This window comes from Vipera berus (genome assembly GCF_964194415.1).
Source record: "Vipera berus genome assembly, chromosome: 4".
Taxonomy (NCBI): domain Eukaryota; kingdom Metazoa; phylum Chordata; class Lepidosauria; order Squamata; family Viperidae; genus Vipera; species Vipera berus.
The window spans coordinates 121126945-121149598 of NC_138206.1; the positions used below are offsets into that span (position 1 = coordinate 121126945).

Below are 22654 nucleotides of genomic sequence, written 5' to 3' on the forward strand. Positions count from 1 at the left end.
TGCTTTCTCAAAGTTACACTTGGAGAGCACTAGACATCTGGTGAGGTAAAACTGCTCAACAAGACATTTTGCAAAGTATGGAAACAGAAGTCGTAATTAATATCATCTTCAGTGATGTGCTAAATGACAGAGGGAGATAAAGAGGGAGACGGGCGAAAAGCGTCCAGAAGATTTCCCCACACTTCAGGCGGCGTGAATTTTTTATATATTTTTTTCCAAAAACATTTTCATTTAAAAGGTTAATTCAGCAGTGGGTGATGTTTCATTCTCATCCAGAAATTGCAGGAAAATTTTCCTCAACTCCTCAAGTGCCATTAATCAAATGTAAAGTGCTTTGCCGCTCTTCAGAGGAGAAATGGAGCTGTTTGGGGCCATCTCATGAGGTGATTAATAATGAAGGATGTGGGGGAAAAAATGCCTACAGTGTATTTTGTTTAAATTATTATGTTTCTGTTGTCTTCAGGCCATAAATCACCAACTATGAGGGAAATCGTCTTAAGGAGCTTGGATTGAAGAAAAAAAAATTCTCTCTCCCCATCAGAACCAAGTTTCTCCAGGCTAGTTGTCAAGGTGTTTCTCAACCTTGACAACTTTAAGATGGGTGGACTTCAACTCCCAGAATTCCCCAGCCAAATCCACTCATTTAAAGTTGCCAAGGTTGAGCAACATTGCCTTAAAGCAGGGGTCTTCAAACATGGCCCTTTTATGACTTGTGGACTTCAACTCCCAGAATTCCTCAGCCGGGGTGCCTAGCTGAGAAATTCTGGGAGTTGAAGTCCACAAGTCATAAAAGGGCCAAGTTTGAAGACCCTTGCCTGAGAGAGACCTTGTGAATTTAATTTTTTCTCTTTGACTGCTGTTTCCTCCAGTTATAAACCTCAACTACTTAAGAAACATTACCTCGGTTTCCAAAATGATTCCCTTTATAAAATTGGGAATTGGAGATGTCAGTTACTCTTTGGAAAAAAAATCACAAATGATCTTTGGGCAACTGATGTTTAGTCTTTGGTTCTCAGCCTTAATATTTTATTCAGGCTTTCTTCTGTATACTGTAGAGAGTTTTTACCAAACACAACAATTCGTTCTTCTGCCATTCTTGTGAGACAGTACTTTTTTTTTTAGCATACAGAAAGCTTGTGGATTGTGTTGCTAATGTTAGATGTGTTTGCACCAAATTCCCTGATGACAGCAAAGTCAGTTTGGATCCATAAATAAATGTGCATTGAGAAGCAAGATTGATTTGGTTGGTGATATTGAAAGACTGGGAAAAGGATATGGGGTGCTAAAGAATCCTGAATGACATTTTGTATTATTACTATGTCATGAGTGACTCACAGAAAAAACTGAAAGAAAAAGAAATAAGTGAAAGATAGTAGAACGACAATAGGATATAAAATATAAAGAGTTGGCAAGGAAGGAGGATGTCTATGGAGATTCTCCATCATCCAAGTCATGGTTTGTTCCAAAGGTGCTTTTTTCAAGAGGCAACTGGACTTTGTTGGTTTTCTTTGAAGATGTTTAAGCTTCTTATCCAAGAAGCTTCTTCAGCTCTGAAGCTGAGGAAGCTGAGAGCCGAAGAAGCTTCTTGTCTTCAAAGAAAAACAAAAAAAGTCCAGTTGCCTCTTGAAAAAAGCACCTTTGGGATAAAGGAAGGATGGTGTGGACTGCTTTGAACTGAGTGAGGCAGAAAAATGTGGGATTATGCTGATAGGAAGAATGAAAAAGGATGCTTGATGGGATGATAGGAAGACAAACTGGCCATCAACAGGCACAGAGAGAAAAACAGCATCTACATACCACTCAAAAGAGACAGTCCAAAAGGCAACAAAGAATCAGAAATACTGAAACACCTCCCCACCAGCAATTAACCCCCATAGGATTCAATTAGACATCGGCAAACATATGATCTTTCTTAAGCTTTGATGTCAACTATTCGAAATAACAACGTCTCTTTGTGCCTCTGTTTTGCCATGAAACAGGGGGAAAACCGTGTTAAAAGCGTAACACTTGTTTTAAAATCAAGCCTTGAAATTCGGCGTGGCTATTGAGTATTTTCAAATACCATGTGGGAAATTTCACACACTCATACAGGCCTCTCTAGTTGAGGCTAAACACGCTACCAAAACTATAAATGTTATTCTTCAATACATTCTTGGGCCAAGCAAGCAAGGAATTTTAATTGGAAAAGAAAGATTTTGGACTGCTTTCTCCGAGACATTTCTACAGTTCTACAACAATAGGCCAAATGTAATTCCAGAGCTCACCATTATATAAACAAGGAGACAGATATTTTAAAATATGTCCAAGCTAATGGATTTTGTCTATCAGAATGTGTCTTTTCTTGTACTCTGATTCTACCGCCTTCTGGTGTTATTGATAAAGTATTCCGACAGTGTGCCATCTTCATTGCTAGCTCCCTTTAATTCTCCGAAATCCATGATTGTATTTTTATTTATGGCAGGTAAGGTAAATTAATGTCACCCTCCCCACTCTCAGAGAAAATAATAAAAAATGTTGTTGTTATTATTATAAAGGAAGGCAAACCTATCTTCTTTCTGAAACCACTCCACCATTGTTTTTCAATATTTTTAAAGAACTGTTTTAATTTTGGGGCTTGACTATAAATTTTGCCCATGCCCGAACCCCCTAAACATATTTTAGCATCTTGTCAAGACGAGAGACTGAGTGTCGATAAAAATGACACTAAAATAAATGTAAATTTAGATTGCTGTCACAAGTGGCTCCTTGCTTTTGTGAAGATGCTGGGTTGCTATAGAGTTTCCCATAGCAACCTTGCATCTTATTATATAAATAATCCCTTTGGTGTCCTTAAAGCCTGCTAAGAACAGGATTAAATCTATTCTCATATGTAATGATCCTGCATTAAAACTTATCAAGATGAAAAACCAGAAAACATAATAAACCGTAATCTAGATAATAGCATTTCTGGCAGTTCAAAGGCACCGTGGCACCACAGGCATTGCAAAACAGTTTGCAGTTAGCTAGTTATTTCTGCAAATGCCTTCATTATATATATCCTCTCGAAAGTTCTCTTTCTTTCAATTCTTTTTTTTTAAAAAAAGATCCAGAACGTTAATGAAACTTTCAGCGCTGTGATAAATTGAATGAATCGGATCTTGGCCTTTGATATGCTGAAGAGAGGAGACAATGAAAAGGCTTTATTGCTTGGGTGGATTATGATCACATAAATATCAAGAATGCTTAATGCCTCTTAATTTTAATTATATTTGTGCTGTTGTCAGCCATTTCTTCTTTGGTCCAAGGCAACACAGCTATTCTGTAAGATTCAGATCCCTCCTTCGGATGAAATTAGAATAGACTAGAGCTGGAAGGGACCTTGGAGGTCATCTAGTCCAGCCCATAGCTCAAGCAGGAAACAATGTACCATCTCAGACAAGTGACTGTCTAGCCTCTTCTTAAAAATCTCCAGTGATGGAGCCCCTACAACTTCTGGAGGCCAGCTGTTCCACTGATTAATTGTTCTAACTGTCAGGAAGTTTCTCCTTAGTTCTAGGTTGCTTCTCTCCTTGATTAGTTTCCATCCGTTGTTTCTTGTCCTGCCTTCGGGTGCTTTGGAGATAAACCCCACCCCCGCTCTTCTTTTTGGCAGCCCTTTAGATATTGGAAGACTGCTATTATGTCACCCCTACTTCTTCTCTGTAGACTAGTCAAACCCAATTCTTCTAACCGTTCTTTGTATGTTTTTGTCTCCAGGCTTTTAATCATCCTAGTTGCTCTTCTCTGCACTTTGTCCAAAGTCTCAACATCTTTTTTGTAATGGGGTGAGCAAAACTGGATGCTGTTGTGATTCAGGGTCAGGCTGTAGGCTTGGCAGTTGGGTCGGACGACTCAGAGGAGGAGGAGGGGGGGTGTTGAAGAGCTTGCTGATGATGGCCTTGAGGCTCCGCAGAGCTCTCAGCCGGGCCCCTCCCACCTGGTCACGACGGAGACCCAGCTGTGTGAGCCTGACAGCGTGGATGAAGATGACCCACAGCTGGCCCTGTTCAAGGACGCCCGACGCAGGAGGCAGTCAATCAGGAGTAAACAGAGGAAGGCAATGGGGCACCTCGGAAGGAGGCAGAGAGAAGCCACGCCCTGAACTGTATTTAAGGGGGAATGCGTGGGAGGGCTGGTTTGCTGAAGGCAACCGCTTGAATAGTTCCTGTTTCATAGCTCCTGTTTCATGGTTGGTGTCTGTTTTATGTTAATAAATTTGGCAGGCTTTATTCCAGCCTCTTGCCGTTTGTAAAGGGGTTGTCCCTGCTTTTTCTGCAGGGCCGGTAGCAGGCTGGTACAGAACAGATGCAGCGTTCCTGGTGTGGTCTTTACTAAGGCTTTATAAAGCGGTACTAAGACTTCATGTGACTTTGATTCTGTGCCTCTGTTTATACGGATTTGCTTGGTCTAGAGAAGAAGTGGACCGTAGTGAAACTCTGTGCAACATTTGTGCCCAGAACAGCAGGTTTTGCACATCCCTGTGGCTAAACTACATCTGCTACCATCCATCACCGTGGACCCAACTTGGCACGAGAGAAGCAGATGTGTAACATCTGGAAGGCTGCAGATTTGCCAGACTCAAAACAGAAAGTGTTAAAGGACGCACCCTGTAAGATTTTTCAAGTACAGAGATTAAAAAAGCAATGAGAAGAAAAATGAACCAATACCCTGCAGAATTAAAGGCTTGCAAAAAATAAAAATAAAAAAGGGCTCGTTGATAATAACCAGAGACTGAAATTATATATCATAATGATACGTCGTGTCTTTCTAAGGAAAGCAGTGGAAAGCTTCAACTGAAAAGTCCTTCAGCCACGGAGGCCATACAGTGAAGCAGAACATCCTCAAGTTATGAAAATCAGAATTTCTGCCAGTTTTGAAATCACTCGGAAGGCTGTTGCCAAGTTATGGTTTGCTACAGCAAGGTTATCTTTGAACAGCTACAGTAATAGGAAGCTGATGCTTATTTTGAAAAAATCAATCCCATAAGCATCGTAAAGCCAGGATCCTTAGAGGCCACACAGCTCTTGATCGATCCAAATCAGCTTGGGAAACTAAGGACAATTTTGCCTGGATTGAATTTCAATATATTAGCTTCCATTCCGTTATCCTGATGTAGCAATTTTCTTGCATCATCTAGATTGAATTTAAAAAAAAAGGAACAGAATTGGATAGCATGCATATAGATATAATAAGCAGTAGATGCTCAAATGCCATATGTAAAACATGGGGAACTAGATAAAATCCAGAGAGACATCAATGTGTTATGCATTTGCTTCTGACTCTCTTTGGGGCAACTTTTGTACTGTAAATGGTCATCCAGGTGAGCATGGAAATACAAATGAGCAATTCTCCAACCATTTGGTCTTGAAAGCTATCGAGAAGTCTAGAAGCATAAACTGAATAGCATTCTCCATCTCAGATCATCCCAAAGTTGACCCAGATATTTTCAATGCCAAAGTCAAGCCTAAGTCCCTAAATGTGGAAAACTAATTCCACATTTAGAGTTCCTGCTGTCGACTACTGTAGGAGAAGAGAAGAGAAGAGCTTGGGCTCAGAGTCAAAAGAGGAATCAGCCTGGAATCATTACGTTCCCAGAAATGATCCAAGTTCAACCCCACTTGGATTCTGTTGGGTCTTGTTGTTGTTGTTATTAGCTGCGAAGTCGTGTCCGACGCATCACGACCCAATGGACAACGTTCCTCCAGGCCTTCCTGTCCTCTACCATCTTCTGGAGTCCATTTAGGCTCACGCCTATTGCTTCTGGGACTCCATCCAGCCACCTCATTCTCTGTCGTCCCCTTCTTCTATTGCCCTCAATCTTTTCCAGCATGAGGCTCTTCTCCAGTGAATCCTTCCTTCTCGTTAGATGGCCAAAGTATTTGAGTTTCAGCTTCAGGATCTGGCCTTCTAAAGAGCAGTCAGGGTTGATCTCCTCCAGGACTGACCGGTTTGATCGCCTCGCAGTCCGAGGGACTCGCAGGAGTCTTCTCCAGCACCAGAGTTCAAAGGCCTCCATTCTTTGGCGCTCGGCCTTTCTTATGGTCCAACTTTTACTGCCATACATTGGGTCTTATTAAGTGGCAATTTAGTGCCGACCCTTAATTGACTAGATTCTTGTGTCTAGGCATGAGCAATGGATCATCTTAACTGGAATTTAAGGTGTGGTCCTGATTCTTCACGTATGACAGCTACTCACTTAAAAATTTTCCTTTAGAAAATTAGGCATTAGTTCTCAGCCTACCATTGTTGTAATCGTCTACATCAAGCTGCCTTCTTTTTTCTTCATGGATTACTGGAAGCGCCACCTCTTTTAAAGAGCAATGGACCAAATCTAGCAGTTTCCTTTCTTCCACTAGATGTAATAATTAAACCCACAGGAATAAAAAGAAGACAATATGGATGCTTGACTGACTTGTATGAGTTAGTCAAGTAAACAAATGAGCCTCCATGAAGGCACTGGATGTCTTTGGTACCACAACTCTTGGTTTGTATACAACAAGTCAGGAATTAGCTAAAGGGAAACTGGATTCCACTTTACCCTGCCCATATTTTATGAAACAGCAGAAGAGAGAAAGAATGCAGGATTGACCATTATAATGCCCCCCCCAAAAAAAGAGTGAATTGCAAAGTCTCAGAAATCAAGGTTCCGTGACAGGATGTCAATCCAATATTTTTATGGCTACTGTATCTAAGAAGAAAAATCCAATTGTTTTGACAAGGCATAAACATTTAATAAATAAATAAAAGTAAATGGAAAAACATATCGTGTCCACACCTGAATTCATATTTTGAGTTAGTGTTAGTGTTATGGGAAAGCTTAGGGATTTGTATCCATAGAAATTAGCTCCTAAGTTCCATGTTGCTCCTGTAATTCCTACTCAAGAACTGTGCAAACAGATTTAATAATAAATAAAGCAACTAAAAATTATACTGCAGTATGATGAGAACTTCGACAATGTCTATCAGGGAGGTTTTTGCAGTTGGGATGTAGGTAGAAAAAAAAATCCAATCCAATCCAAGGAATCCAGCCCAGATTATGAAAGAAAAGTTCAAAGAACTTTCAGAAATCAAGAGACAAGGGGAAAAATATTAAAAATGGATGTAACGGAGTTGATACGGTTTTAAACGTGAGTTCTTTGTACAATAACCCAGCAGCCTCTTATGACTTCACTTGCCTGAAGGCAATGCTGAGATACTTTCCCCTGAGGGGAAAAAAAAGCGTTGAAAAAGCACTCCACAACTGTTTATATCCGCAATGTACTCATAGTACCCACTAAAAGTGAGTTTAGCTCCATAGGTTTTGATGTTCCATATCATTCTTGGTTATTGGTCTTGAGGTTCCAGGGGACTAGATGGAAACTAATCAAAGAGAGAAGCAACCTAGAACTAAGGAGAAATTTCCTGACAATGAGAACAATTAACCAGTGGAACAACCTGCCTCCAGAAGTGGTGAATGCTCCAACACTGGAAGTTTTTAAGAAGAGACTGGACAGCCATTTGTCTGAGTTGGTATAGGGTTTCCTGCCTGAACAGGGGGTTGGACTAGATGACCTCCAAGGTCCCTTCCAACTCTGGTATTCTGTTATATCTTAAGAAGGCATTGTGTTTAACCTAATCTCTATCGGGTGATTCTATGTTTAATACTGGCTGTTTTTTTAATGATTGTTTTTAGATATTTATTGTTTTATTGTAATCCTTCTGTTCAGAGTCACTTGGTGTGAGATGGCCATAAGAGTCAGTTTGGTCTAGGGATTAAGACTGCGAGTTCTAGTTCTGCCTTAGCCATGGAAGCCAGCTGGGTGACTCTGGCCCCATCACTAGGAGACAGAGAGTTCTAGTCCCGCCTTAGACGTGAAAACCAGCTGGGTGACTTTGGGCCAATCCCCAGGAGACTATGAGTTCTAGTCCCGCCTTAGGCAGGAAAGACAGCTGGGTGACTTTGGGCCAATCCCCAGGAGACTGTGAGTTCTAGTCCCGCCTTAGGCAGGAAAGACAGCTGGGTGACTTTGGGCCAATCCCCAGGAGACTATGAGTTCTAGTCCTGCCTTAGGCAGGAAAGACAGCTGGGTGACTTTGGGCCAATCACCAGAAGACTGTGAGTTCTAGTCCCACCTTAGGCATGAAAGCCAGCTGGGTGACTGGAGAAGGAAGATGCTTTTTAATATATTCACCATCCTAATTTGATTAACTCTAATCCAATTAGATTAAAAATAAATAAATCTATGAGCTAATGAGCCAGGGCAGAATGCTTGAGACTCAATACTCAAATCAAATCACAAATTCATGAGCTTATTGCTGCTGAAAAGGAGTCTGCATCCCTGGCTGTTTTTCTCTCCCTGTTTTCGCCTGCCAACTTCACCTGTCTTCTCTGGTTGAATGAATGAACCTTTATTGTCAAAGTACAATAAAGTTGCGATTTGGAGCGCTAAAGAAATTAATCCGAGGAGAAATGGAGAAGCTCGGCCTGAAATTGCTGTCCCACACATTCAATTGCAATCAATTTTCAAGAAAAAAGAGGTAACTGCTGGATCTCCTGTGTCGCGCAATAAACGCCACCCATAACCAGGTCATAACAGTCACTGAACGTGTGAACAACCCACAATTGTACACTGGTTAGTCTTTGCTGAGGATCAATCGATGGTTTTGTGAAGTCCTTGGTTCTCTGAAGTAATCAGTACCCTCATCTTTGTACAGGCAAGTCCTCAACTTATGACCAGTTGGGACCAAAAAGTCCACTGCTAACCAAGGCAATTGTCAAACGGGACTTGCCCAATTTTACCGGCTTTTAAGTGAACCATGTAGTCATTAAGGGGATCTGGCTTCCCCATTGATTTTGTTTGTTGGAAGCCAGTTGGAAAGGTCCATCACATGATCCCGGGACACTGCGACCGTCACACATACATGTTAGTTGCCAAGCACCTGAATTTTGACACTGTGATTTTGGGGATGCCGTGACGGTCATAAGTATGAGGATCTTTCAGAAGTCACTTTTCTCAGTGCTGTTGAGTGGGTCCTTGGTGCTGTCTGAGCTTGCTTTCATTACCCAAACTAAGTAATATCATCAATGCTAGAAGGAAGGGGATTTGGGAGGAGGAAGAAGAAAGAAGGAAGAGGAAGAGAAAGAAAGAGAAGAATAGGAGGACTGTGGGACCCTTGCTGCTCTCTGAGCTTGCTTGATTTCTTGCAGACATTTCATTACTGAAACTAGGTAGCATCATCAGTGCTAGAAGAGGAGGAGGAGGAGGAGGAGGAGGAAGAGGAGGAGGAGGAGGAGAAGAAGAAGAAGAAGAAGAAGAAGAAGAAGAAGAAGAAGAAGAAGAAGAAGAAGAAGAAGAAGAAGAAGAAGAAGAAGAAGAAGAAGAAGAAGAAGAAGAAGAAGAAGAAGAAGAAGAAGAAGAAGAAGAAGAAGAAGAAGAAGAAGAAGTAGGATCGTTGGTCGTCATCGTCCTCCTCCTCCTCTCCACAAACCCCACTCCATTCTAGCACTGAAGATGCTACCTAGTTTGGGTAATGAAATGTCTGCAAGAAAACCACCAAGCTCAGAGAGCACCAAGGACCCCACACTTCTCCTCCTCCTCCTCCTCCTCCTCCTCCTCCTCCTCCTCCTCCTCCTCCTCCTCCTCCTCCTCCTCTCCACAAACCCCACTCCCTTCTAGCACTGAAGATGCTACCTAGTTTGGGTAATGAAATGTCTGCAAGAAAACCATCAAGCTCAGAGAGCACCAAGGACCCCACACTTCTCCTCCTCCTCCTCTTCCTCCTCCTCCTCCTCCTCCTCTCCACAAACCCCCCTCCCTTCTAGCACTGAAGATGCTACCTAGTTTGAGTCATGAAATGTCTGCAAGAAAACCACCAAGCTCAGAGAGCACCAAGGACCCCACACTTCTCCTCCTCCTCCTCCTCCTCCTCCTCCTCCTCCTCCTCCTCCTCCTCCTCCCCCTCCTCTCCACAAACCCCACTCCCTTCTAGCTCAGAGAGCACCAAGGACCCCACAGTCCTCCTATTCTCCCTCCTCCTGCTGCTCTTCCTCCTCCTCCTCCTCCTCCTCTCCACAAACCCCCCTCGCTTCTAGCACTGAAGATGCTACCTAGTTTGGGTAACAAAACATCTGCAAGAAAACCACCCAGCTCAGAGAGCACCCAGGACCCCTCACGTCAACCCTGAGCTACAAATATTCTCCTTTGTTGTAACTTGGAACGGTCACTAAATGAATCATTGTAAGGTGAGGGCTACCCAGCCTACATTTCCCGCTAAAAGCCTTTCAGTTACTGCCGTCGTAATAAGAGAACTTCCGTGTGGCCTTGATGCATTAGCGGCGTAACAATACCACCGTTTCATTACACGGGAAATTACAGATATATCCTAAGGGCGAAAATCTTTCCGGCTAGCCATGTGCAAACAGCTGCACTTCAATAATTCTTGAAATGACTTCACAGTCCTTCATTTGAGGACTTGGTGCGCGACGCCAGGAGGCAGGGAAGCGAGAACCCACAAGGTGGTATTTGAACTAACGTTTTACGGACGGGATGAGAGTGTTGCTGCTTTTATTTTACTTTTTTTTATTTTTTTAGCGTTCCGAATATGCTTCAGTACTCAGAAATTTCATTTTCATATTTTTATTGAATCTACCTAACTGCCTTGCTGTACCTCAGCTAGCAGCCATTTTGTTGTTTTTTTTTTGGTTTATTTCCATTCGAGTCCTTCTGTCAACAGAGACCATCACAATCACCAATTTATTTTTCCCCAGCTCGATTCTTTGCCAGAAATTGTTTCAAAAATAATTGTGTCTGCATATTCGGGGAGAACCCCCCCCCAAAAAAGATGATATATTGTTCTCTTTTTCTAATCGGCAAGTTGAAACCTGTCGCTCGTCGGCTTTCCTCACCCTCAGCGTCCGAAGTAGCGCTCCTGCTGTGAATTTCAGATAACCTATTCTATGAACTTTCTTCTATAAACCCCACCCTTTTTTTTCCTTTTATAAACCAGATTACCTAAAGTAAAGCAAACCGTTTTAGGAAAGGAAATTTGCACACACCTACTCAGCACTGAGGCAACCAGAATAGTCCGTGCAGTGTTCTATTTCTAAAGCAAAATAAATCAGGGGTGACATATTTTATCTGAAATATAAATAAACGCATACACGCTCTGATGAGGGAGAGGCAAACTTATTTCTGCTAAAAAGAGAATATTTCTAGCTCAGGGATGAATTGTGGGGTCCTAGGTGCACTCTGAGCTTGGTTGTTTTCTTGAATAAGAGCAGACCCCCAACTCTCTTGTAGCGCTGACAATGTTACCGAGAGACATTTAAAAGAGAGATACATTTACCAGGACAGGGGCATCCATGAATAGAATAGAATAGAATAGAATAGAATAGAATAGAATAGAATAGAATAGAATAGAATAGAATAGAATAGAATAGAATAGAATAGAATAGAATAGAATAGAATAGAAAATATGGAATAGAATAGAATAGAATAGGATAGGATAGGATAGGATAGGATAGGATAGGATAGGATAGGATAGAATAGAATAGAATAGAATAGAATAGAATAGAATAGAATAGACCTGAAAGGGACCTTGGAGGTCCTCTAGTCCACCCCCATGCTTGGGCAGGAAAATCTATACCATCTCAGACAGGTGACTGTCCGGTCTCTTCTTAGAAACCTCCAGTGATGGAGCGCCCACGATTTCTGGTGGCCAGCTGTTCCACTGGTTGATTGTCCTCACTGTTAGGAGGTTTCTCCTTAATTCCCTCAGTTTCCAGGGTGTCCAAAAAAAGACAGATTGATATCCATGACTTTGTAACTGAAGTCCTTCTTCTTTGTATGTGAAGTGTGTGTGCAACACATGTGTCGCAGGCTTTTGAATGCATCCCTCAAAGGAGTCCTTATGTTTCTGTGGGTCCCTCTGAGATGCAGCTGCATTAATTCCAGCTCATGCACGGTCCATGTGCTTAGCTTCCTTAAGTGACACGTTATAGAATCAAGAGACCAGCCTTTTTTCTAGAGGGCGTGCAGTAAACTCAAAGTTTCTCCAAATTCTGTTCCAGCGATCTAGAAATGAGAGTCACCTCTAAAGCTCCAGTAAAATCAGTGAAGTATAGGAAGACTTAACTGAAAATAATATTCCACCAGTTGCTCATGAAGAAACTCTATATTTCTATGCTCTGTCAAATGAAAAACAAAATCCTTGCTGACATCACTTGTAGCAAGCGAATTGCTCACAGAGGCACTGGCTAGATTTAGGAAGTACGGATAACCTGTCCCTTGTCACGAAGGTGCTTTTTCAGGAGGCCACTGGACTTTCTCGTTTTTCCTTTGAAGACATTTCGCTTCTCATCCCAGAAGCTTCTTCAGCTCTGACTGGATGGTGGGGAAGGGAAGGATTTATACTCCTCGCAGACCGCTGATCATTTGCATCCTTTGAGAGTGTCGTCGAGGCCACTTGGAGGCTTGTCTGTGTCCTCAGGGTCACAAATGAGTGCAAATGGGTGTGGAGCCTTCTGGGAACTGTGTTGTAGACTGGAGATAGATGATGTTGTATCCCTCCCCCTCTGTTGCCAACACAACATAAATGCATGTCAAATGAAAAACAAAATCCTTGCTGACATCACTTGTAGCAAGCGAATTGCTCACAGAGGCACTGGCTAGATTTAGGAAGTACGGATAACCTGTCCCTTGTCACGAAGGTGCTTTTTCAGGAGGCCACTGGACTTTCTCGTTTTTCCTTTGAAGACATTTCGCTTCTCATCCCAGAAGCTTCTTCAGCTCTGACTGGATGGTGGGGAAGGGAAGGATTTATACTCCTCGCAGACCGCTGATCATTTGCATCCTTTGAGAGTGTCGTCGAGGCCACTTGGAGGCTTGTCTGTGTCCTCAGGGTCACAAATGAGTGCAAATGGGTGTGGAGCCTTCTGGGAACTGTGTTGTAGACTGGAGATAGATGATGTTGTATCCCTCCCCCTCTGTTGCCAACACAACATAAATGCATACTTTAAACCCAAGAATACACTCAGGCAGAAGCTTGTCCACCAAAGGGATGAAACACCCAGACAAGAACTGACCAATGTGGTATATACAGTGCAATGCAGCGAGACATGTGAGGCTCTACTTTGGGGAAACAAAATGAGCACTTCACAAACTCATGGCGCAACATAGGAGGACAAGAACATCAGGACAGGATTCACCCGTCCATCTGCATTTGAAAGAGAAAGGCCGCTCTTTTGAAGACAACCAAGTCCACATTCTGGACCAGGGGTGTCAAACTCAATTTCATTGAGGGCCACATCAGCATTGCGGTTGCCCTCACGGGGGTGGGTGGGTATGGCCAGGGTGGGCGTGGCCTACTGGGTGGGTGTGGCTAGAGAGTGTATGGCCTACTGGGTGAGCATGGCCAGCTCTACATCGTTCTCATCAAGGGTGCCTATGGGGGCCTAGGCAGGAGTGGGACAGATCTGAGGGTCTCTGGCAGAAGGAGGGTCTCTGGGCCAGGGCCAAGGCAGTGGGGGCTGTTCCCTCTCTGTTTCCAGGATGGCTTCAGGGGCCACATGAAACCACTTCGCGGGCCGGATCCGGCCCCCGGGCCTTGTGTTTGACATGTGTGTTCTGGACAGAGAGGACCGCTGGTTTGAAAGAAGCCATCTAGGTCAAAACTGAACGGCTCTCTCTCAACAGAATTGGGGAGGGGGATACGAGACCACACACCTCCAGTCTACAACACAGTCCTTTCAGCAGTCCCAAGCAGGCTCCACACCCATTTGCACCACTCAGGTGACCCTGCGGACACAGATAAACCTCCAGGTGGCCTCAAGGACTCTCAAGGCAAATGACTAACTGCCTGCAAGCAGGAGGAGAAGGAGGAGGAGGGTTGGACTAGAAGACCTCCAAGGTCCCTTTCAACTCTATGATTCTATGTTCTATGAGTGTATCTTTGCTCTGACCAGAGAGACAGACAGAAATACCTCGGTGCTGAGGGAAATAAAGCAGGAAATCCCTTTCCAGTCAATGCTGAAAAATCAAAATTTCATTACTGACATATCCCCTTGCATGAATAAGTGGGAAACAATGAGGAATATAGAAGAACGCAGAACATTTTACACCTGGAGAGGTTCCACCTCAAATAGTTGCTCGCAGATCAATAGGCTGCTGCCCCGGGTCCTTTTTCTAGATTGTTTTTTTTATTATTATTATTAGCTACAAACATAAACCCGTACAAATCTTTCTTCCCTCCCCGAAGGTGGCATTTTCTGAACACGGAATCCTTTTATCGGTTTTTCTCCGAGAAGCATAAACAAGATGGCATCAAATGCTAGATCAGACCTATGAAAACATAATCCGTTTCCGGCACAGTTGTTATAATCCGTGAGGGGGGAGTCCCCTCCTCTTAAAAATATGGATTTTGCTGCACAACTCTGTGCCATAAAACCACGGAAGGAATAGAATAGAATAGAATAGAATAGAATAGAATAGAATAGAATAGAATAGAATAGAATAGAATAGAATAGAATAGAATAGAATAGAATAGAATAGAATAGAATAGAATAGAATAGAATAGAATAGAATAGAATAGAATAGAATAGAAAATATGGAATGGAATGGAATGGAATGGAATGGAATGAATGGAGGAAGAGAAGAGAAGAGAAGAGAAGAGAAGAGAAGAGAAGAGAAGAGAAGAGAAGAGAAGAGAAGAGAAGAGAAGAGAAGAGAAGAGAAGAGAAGAGTTGAAAGGGACCATGGAGGTCTTCTAGTCCAACCCCCTGCTCAGGCAGGATACCCTATATCATTTTAGACAAATGGCTCTCCAGTCTCTTCTTAAAAACTTCAAGTGTTGGTGCATTCACCGCTTCTGGAGGCAGGTAGTTCCACTGGTTAATTGTTCTCACCGTCAGGAAATTTCTCCTTAATTCCAGGTTGCTTCTCTCTTTGATGAGTTTCCATCCGTTGCTTCTTGTTCTGCCTTCAGGCGCTCTGGAGAATAGCTTGACTCCCTTTAAGTCTTTAAGAAGAGACTGGCCAGCCGTTTGTCTGAAATGGTATAGGGTTTGCTGCCTGAGCAGAGGGTTGGACTAAAAGACCTCCAAGGTCCCTTCCAACTTTATTATTATTATTATTTCAGAAATAAAGAGGGAAGGAACTCCAATTTTACCTGAATCTTCCACCCTCAGCTTCTTATTGCTGGGATTTTCACCGCTGTCATCGTCCGACATGTCCATCTCTTCTTCTCTCCTGATCCCCATCAGCTGTTCGCTGTGAGCGTTCCTGAGTTCCTAAAAAAAAAAACCAACAAAAAAAACAAAACTTTACTTCATAAGTCATGGCGGAACCAAAATTCCACTTCCTGAAGTCAATTCTCTCCCTTTGAAAGGGCAGCCGCCCATCTTGTCCCCTTTCGCTCAAAGAGCGCTTGAGCGATTCTGGTGGAGACGCATTATTAATGTGCAGTTTTCAAATTATGATGTTCTGCCTTGGCGACGTTAGGTTTTAAGTTCTGGTCTAATTTGATTTTAGGAGGGACGTGTTAACACAAAACGGTAATACATTTCAGTACACCCTGACGAAGACATGGTTTAAAAAATTAAAGTACTTTGAAGAGACAATGATATTTTTTTAAAAAACATATCTGCCCTGCCCTTTCTTGCTCAATATCTATTGTTTGATTTTAAGAGAAGGATGGCAGATTGAACTGGAAACAGAAAGAAGAGCATGGAAACCCCTCATAGGCTCTTTTAGCTTCAGCCTAAAATTGCAGATACAAGGGACCCAAGCTCAGTGGGTTAAGACGCTGAGCCTGTCGATCAGAAGGTCAGCAGTTTGGCGGTTCGAATGACGAGTGCCGCGTAAGAGAGTGAGCGCCTGTTACTCGTCCCAGCTTCTGCCAACCTAGCAGTTCGAAAGGACGTAAAAATGCAAGTAGAAAAATAGGGACCACTATGGTGGGAAGGTAACAGCGTTCCGTGCGCCTTTGGCGTCTAGTCATGCCGGCCACGTGACCATGGAGACGTCCTCGGACAAGCGCTGGCTCTTCGGCTTTGAAACAGAGATGAGCACCGGCCCCTAGAGTCGGAAACGACTAGCATGCATGTGCGGGGGAACCTTTACCTTTTAAAATTGCAGATACTTAGCTTTTAGACATTAAAAGTTCTCTACCAGAAATCTTACGCTCTTCGTCCAAAAGACTAAAAAAAAATGTTGCTGGGAGGCATGGCCAAAATGAAATAGCATTGGGAATAATTTATCTATACCAGATTGCTGTCACTCATCTAATTATTATACTGTGGGGTCCTTGGTGCTCTCTGAGCTTCATTGTTTTCTGACAGACATTTCATGACCTGAGTAGGTAACATCATCAGTGCTAGAAGGGAGGGGGAGTTCTGGAGAGGAGGAGGAGGAGGAGGAGGAAGAAGAAGAAGAAGAAGAAGAAGAAGAAGAAGAAGAAGAAGAAGAAGAAGAAGAAGAAGAGGAGGAGGAGGAGGAGGAGGAGGAGGAGGAGGAGGAGGAGGAGGAGGAGGAGGAGGAGGAAGAAGAAGAAGAAGAAGAAGAAGAAGAAGAAGAAGAAGAAGAAGAAGAAGAAGAAGAAGAAGAAGAAGAAGAAGAAGAAGAAGAAGACAACTGTGGGGTTCTTGTTGTTCTCTGAGCTTGGGGATTTTCTTGCAGACATTACCCAACTAGGCAATATTATCAGTGATAAAAGGGGAGTGGGGTTTGTTCTCTGTTAATATAAAAGTGGCTTGCCTGTCAGTGTGAGTGGAAATGTTCTTCATTAGGCTGCTATTTATTGTTTGATTCTTTGTCTTAGTTGGCAGTTCCTTGGTTGGGATATTGTTTACTGCTGGCTTGTTGGCATTAATCATGGTGTTGATCTCTGCTTATCTGAGTATTGATTGCTGGCAAAGAGGTATTGTGGTCTTTTGGCTTTTTGATTGTCGCTTTTGAATGGTATGTAAACATTATTTATCTCTATGTGCCCGTTGATGGCCGATTTGTCTGCAAGCTGAATGTCCAGGAATTCTCTAGCATTTTTGGTCTTAGCTTGGTCTAGGATGATCCCAGTCTCCCAGTTGAAACTATGATTGAGTATAGTAATCATTGTACTACATGCCCTTTAAGGTTTAAATGACTTTGAAAGAGAGAGAGAGAGTTCAGTTTGAAAGTTGTGGCAATAACAGATTCTCTGTGTGAGGTTAAAGCCAAAGCATTTCCTTAAGGTCTCGCCTTTTTGAAAGTTTGCATCGTTTCCAAAATGAAGTTCTTCCTGTTTAAACTATGAATTCTGTTTCCAGAATTTAGTTCCTATCAGAGAAATCCTTTACAGCCCCAGAGAGATGAAGGCCTCGGCCTTATGTACATTTGTGAAATAAATGTTGGGGCTGAACAGCCAATCTCCACAAAAGTTACCAACAGGAAAGAGAGCGTGGGAATGCAAACCACGTGTACGTGGGCTTCATATGGAGTTTTCTCCCCCTTCTCAGAAAAGGTGACATTATAGCTCTCTTCCTTAATGGTGGCACAAGGAAGATTGAGAGAATTCACTTTTAGTCTAATAATAGTGTCAGGTGGAAGACAGGGATATAGCCCGATGATGAGTGCAGCACTGTGTAGAGCAATGATGAGTGTAGCACAAGACTGAGTGGCTTTACGTACCGGCATCTCGACTTGTCCAAGAGGTTCCATCTTTGGTTATGGGAGGAGAGGTGTTGCCTCCCGTTGATAGGGCGCGCAATTTAGGCGTCCTCCTGGACTCACGACTCAGTTTTGAAGATCATATTGGAGTCGTGGCCAGAGGGGCATTTGCCCAGGTTCGCCTGGTGCGCCAGTTGCGCCCCTATCTGGACCGAGATGCCCTACGTATGGTCACTCATGCACTCGTTACCTCTCGGATAGATTACTGCAATGCTCTCTACATGGGTCTGCCCTTGAAGACCACCCGGAGGCTCCAGCTGGTGCAGAATGCGGCCGCGCGGGTAGTGATGGGAGCATCCCGATACTCCCATATTACACCCCTCCTGCGTGAGCTGCATTGGCTACCAGTTGTCTTCCGGGCGAGATTCAAGGTGCTGGTTCTTACCTATAAAGCCCTACATGGCTTAGGCCCGGGATATTTGCAGGACCGTCTGCTACCGGGGATGACTTCCCATCGCCCGGTGCGCTCACACAGAGAGGGCCTTCTCAGGGTGCCGTCGGCCATACAATGTCGGCTGGCGACCCCCAGGGGGAGGGCCTTCTCTGTGGGAGCACCAGCCCTTTGGAACCAACTCCCCCTTGAGCTTCGGATGGCCCCGGATCTCCGGTCCTTTCGCCGCGACCTCAAAACTTTTATCTTCCATCAGGCTGACCTGGATTGATGATGGGTTTTTAAATATGTTTTAATTTTTAACTGTGTAGTTAATTTATTTTGGGGCTGTTATTTAATTCTTTTTTAATTTTTGTATTGTTGTTTTTTATTGTTGTTAGCCGCCCTGAGTCCTTCGGGAGATAGGGCGGCATATAAGTCCCAAAAATAAATAAATAAATAAATAAATAAAATACTGTTGGGTCCAGAGACAGCTAATTTTTCTGTTGAACAAAACCCAGTTCCCAGGAAGGTCATTTAAAATCTCCGGAAGGAGAAAGGGAAGTCACTTCTGAGAAATAAGTGTTGCGTGCTATTTTATTCCTTGCAATAAGTGTGCTCTGTTATCCCTTGCAATTAATGAGCGACTCAAATAGTTGTTTGTAGAGACGCATCCATAAAACAATCCGTTATCCTAGGGGCGTGTGCAGCCCTTAATCGCAGCAGAAGTGCTGAAGCTGAGAGATGCAAGTTTTCCACACAAGGACTTGGAAACTCAAGAACAGCTCTCCAGTTTTATTAGGACAGGGCTGCCCTAATAAATCCAATTTGCATCCTGTTCCAAAGACATTAGGAACTGTTGGGTCCAAACAACATATCTGTTTGTCTAAGATGGAAGCACTTAGAATGTAACACACAGACCTAGATAATTGCCTGATTAGTTAATCACAAGGGTGGACATCTGTCTGGGAGCTGTGTGTCATAGGAGTGGGGAGAGGGCCAGAGCATTGTGTGACTGGAGTTATTTCAGAAGAAGGCAAATATGAGTAGAAGACTCTCCGCTAAGGGACCGAGAAGTATCTAACTGACTTCTGGAATCAGGAACCATTGCCTGGAGCAGGGGGTGGGGTGGGGGGTCTCCAAACTTGGCCCCTTTAAGACTTGTGGACTTCTACTGCCCATAATTCCATGGCTGGCTGAGGAATTATGGAATTGTGGGAGTTGAAGTCCATTAAGTCTTAAAGTGGTCAAGTTTGGAGACCACTCGCCTTGAGTGAAAAAGTGACTTTTGCTTACTCGGAAGATTCACCAACCCTATCCTTTCATTTTGAGGCAAAATGGAAGATTGTCAAAGAGGGAAACCTAAGCTGCTTCTACGGATGCCATGAATTTTGCTCCAAAATTTCTTTGGTGCAAGTTTGCCGATGTCGTTTGTTGATTCTGTTGTTGTTCTTGGTTCCAAAGCACCAGAGGGCAGGATGAGAAACAACGGATGGAAACTGCTCAAGGAGAGAAGCAACCTGGAATGAAGGACAAACTTCCTAACAGTGAGGACAATTAACCAGCGGAACAGCTTCCCTCCAGAAGTCGTGGGCGCTCCATCACTGGAGGTTTTCAAGAAGAGACTGGACAGTCACTTGTTTGAAATGGTATAGATTCTCCTGCTTGAGCAGCGGGTTGGACTAGAAGACCTCCAAGGTCCCTTACAGCTCTATTCTGATGGATTGAAAAGTCTACAATAAGACAACTTTGTCTGGAAGTTGTTTTTTTTTTCCCTTCCATGAAATTGACTCTTTTTTTAAAAAAAAAAGCATGGCGACCGTCGCTTTTCCATCTTTTGACATTGAAAAGAAAAGTCCTCGGTGCGTCCCCTGCCTGTGTGATTGTGCAGTCATCGCTGGAAGGGTTGCAGGAAGCAAAGCTTCGTCTGTGTTTTCAAAAGTAAGCCTCATATTCTCGCTCCCTAAAGAGGCCACAGTCGTCGTTTCCTCTGGATTTCTTATTAACATGTGCCCTGCGAATCCAATAAAGCCAGCCAATTTACCCTCCTCTACAAATCTCCGGCAATTTTCTAAGCATGCAAATCAAGCATCTTTGCATTCAGAAGGCCGAGCATTCTGGGAAGTCACCGTTCAGCCTAAAGTCTCCTTCTTCAACCCAACGCCTTCCTGAGGGTTTTGCCTGCAGTGCCGCCCTTGTTCATTTTTATTTTTAATTGTGTTGATTCCATTCCCGCCTTCCTTATTCTCACAAAGAACTCAAGGCGGAGAACACATTCGATATACTTCCTCCTATTTTCCTCAAAACAACAACCCTGTGAGGCGAGTTGGGTTGAGAGAGAGAGAGAGAGACTGGGCCAAAGTCACCCAGCTGGCTTTCATGCCTAAGGCGGGACTAGAACTCCCTGTCACCTGGTGATTGGTCAAAAGTCATCCAGCTGAGTTTCATGGCTAAGGTGGGACTAGAACTTCCTGTCTCCCGGTGATTGACCCCAAATCACCCAGCTGGCTCTCATGCCTAAGGTAGGACTAGAACTCACCATTCCTAGTGATTGGCCCAAAGTCACCCAGCTGGCTTTCATGCCGAAGGCGGGACTAGAACTCCCTGTCGCCTGGTGATTGGCCCAAAGTCATCCAGCTGGCTTTCATGGCTAAGGCAGAACTAGAACTCACTGTCTCCTGGTGATTGACCCCAAACCACCCAGCTGGCTCTCATGCCTAAGGTAGGACTAGAACTCGCCATTCCTAGTGATTGGCCCAAAGTCACCCAGCTGGCTTTCATGCTAAGGCGGGAGTAGAACACTCAGTCTCCCGGTGATTGGTTAAAAGTGACCCAGCCACCTTTTGTGGCTAAGGTGGGACTAGAACTCACAGTCTGACAGTGATTGGCCCCAAATCACTCAGGCTCTAGTCCCCCTAAGGTGGGACTAGAACTCACCATCTCTGAGTTTCTAGCCCGGTGCCTTAACCATTAGACTAAACTGACTCTCTTTCTGAATCAGGGAGAGGCCTCGCGGGTCTTGGGAACAGGCGAAGGGTAGACACGTAAACAGTTTTGGGGAGAACACTTTTGTCCTTACAGCTTTATTACTTTTAAAAAGAGAAAAGCAAGGGACAGGGGAATAACCACCGTTAAAAATTCAAGGATGGTTTGCCCAAAAGAAAAATAGAATGCCTTGAATGCATTGTGGCATATTAAATATTTAAATGTTAAGACATTAATTCTCCTGGTGAATATTTTCAACATAGCACGTGGGTGCATGTATCAAATAAGCTTCAATGTTAATGGATTTTTTTTTTCCAATGTTAGGAAAATAGCAGCCTGATTAATAAAAAAACCTTTCCCTTTTTTATTTTTATTTTTTGGCATTCGGGTGCACTCATTTACGAATAATCAAAGGCAACATCATACAACATCTACATCCTAACAGCAGTGATAATAAAATGTTATTTATTTTTAATTCACGCAGATATTACATCCAATAGTGTTCCTATTCAATGAATTATTTATTTATTCAGGGAGCTCCATTGTTATAAACAAGAGACACAATAATTCAATAAATGACTCTTACCTTCTCACAGCACTTTTGTTGTTAGGCAAGGAAAAAATAAAAGGACTGTGGTGTTAACAATGCACTGAGAGGGCACTAAGTAAATGAATGCAGAGGTGGTATTATTATTTTTTTTAAAAAAAATCAAAATGAAGGGCTGGGACATGGAAACACACACACACACACACACAAACACTGTCTTTAGTTATTATTTGTCTGTATCTCTCTCTAATATGTCTTTCTGTTTCTATCTATCCGTCCATCCATCCACCTATCCTCTCTTTCTTTCCTATCAATATCCATCCATCCATCCATCCACCTATCCTCTCTCTTTCCTATCTATATCCATCCATCCATTCATCCATCCATCCATCCATTCATCCATCCACCTATCCTCTCTCTTTCCTATCTATATCCATCCATCCATCCATCCATCCATTCATCCATCCACCTATCCTCTCTCTTTCCTATCTATATCCATCCATCCATTCATCCATCCATCCATCCATTCATCCATCCACCTATCCTCTCTCTTTCCTATCTATATCCATCCATCCATCCATTCATCCACCTAGCCTTGGTGGAGCAGTAGGCTAATGCCTCCTTAAGTAACACCAGCTGCCTGCAATTAGTGCAGGTTCGCATCCCACCAGGCTCAAGGTTGACTCAGCCTTCCATCCTTCCCAGGTAGGTAAAATGAGGACCCAGATTGTTGGGGGCAATTAAGCTGACTTTGTAATAATGCCGCTTGGGGGGTGTATGAAAGCCCTAATAAGCAGGCATATACATAGAATGAAGGCTACTGCTAAGCTTGTAAGCCGCCCTGAGTCTTCGGAGAAGGGCGGGATATAAATGGAATTAAAAAATAAAATAAATAAATAAATATCCTCTCTCTTTCCAATCTATATCCAGCCATTCATCTGACTCTTTCTCCCCCACTCTCTCTCTCTCTCTCTCCATACACACTGTCTTTCTCTAGCTATTATTTCTCTCTCTCTCTCTCTGTCTTTGTTTCTATCCACCCATCCATCCACCCAT

The 22654-nt window shown here is 43.3% G+C and overlaps 1 protein-coding gene across 1 annotated transcript in view; it reads right to left on the reverse strand.

Annotated features, from left to right (window-relative positions):
• Nucleotides 1-22654, reverse strand: part of ENOX1 (ecto-NOX disulfide-thiol exchanger 1) — a 289641-nt gene that overhangs the window by 46464 nt on the left and 220523 nt on the right. Inside the window, exon 10 of the mRNA XM_081328001.1 lies at nucleotides 15163-15283. Within this exon, the coding sequence (XP_081184127.1) occupies nucleotides 15163-15283 (121 nt within the window). The remainder of the gene's footprint in view (nucleotides 1-15162; nucleotides 15284-22654) is intronic.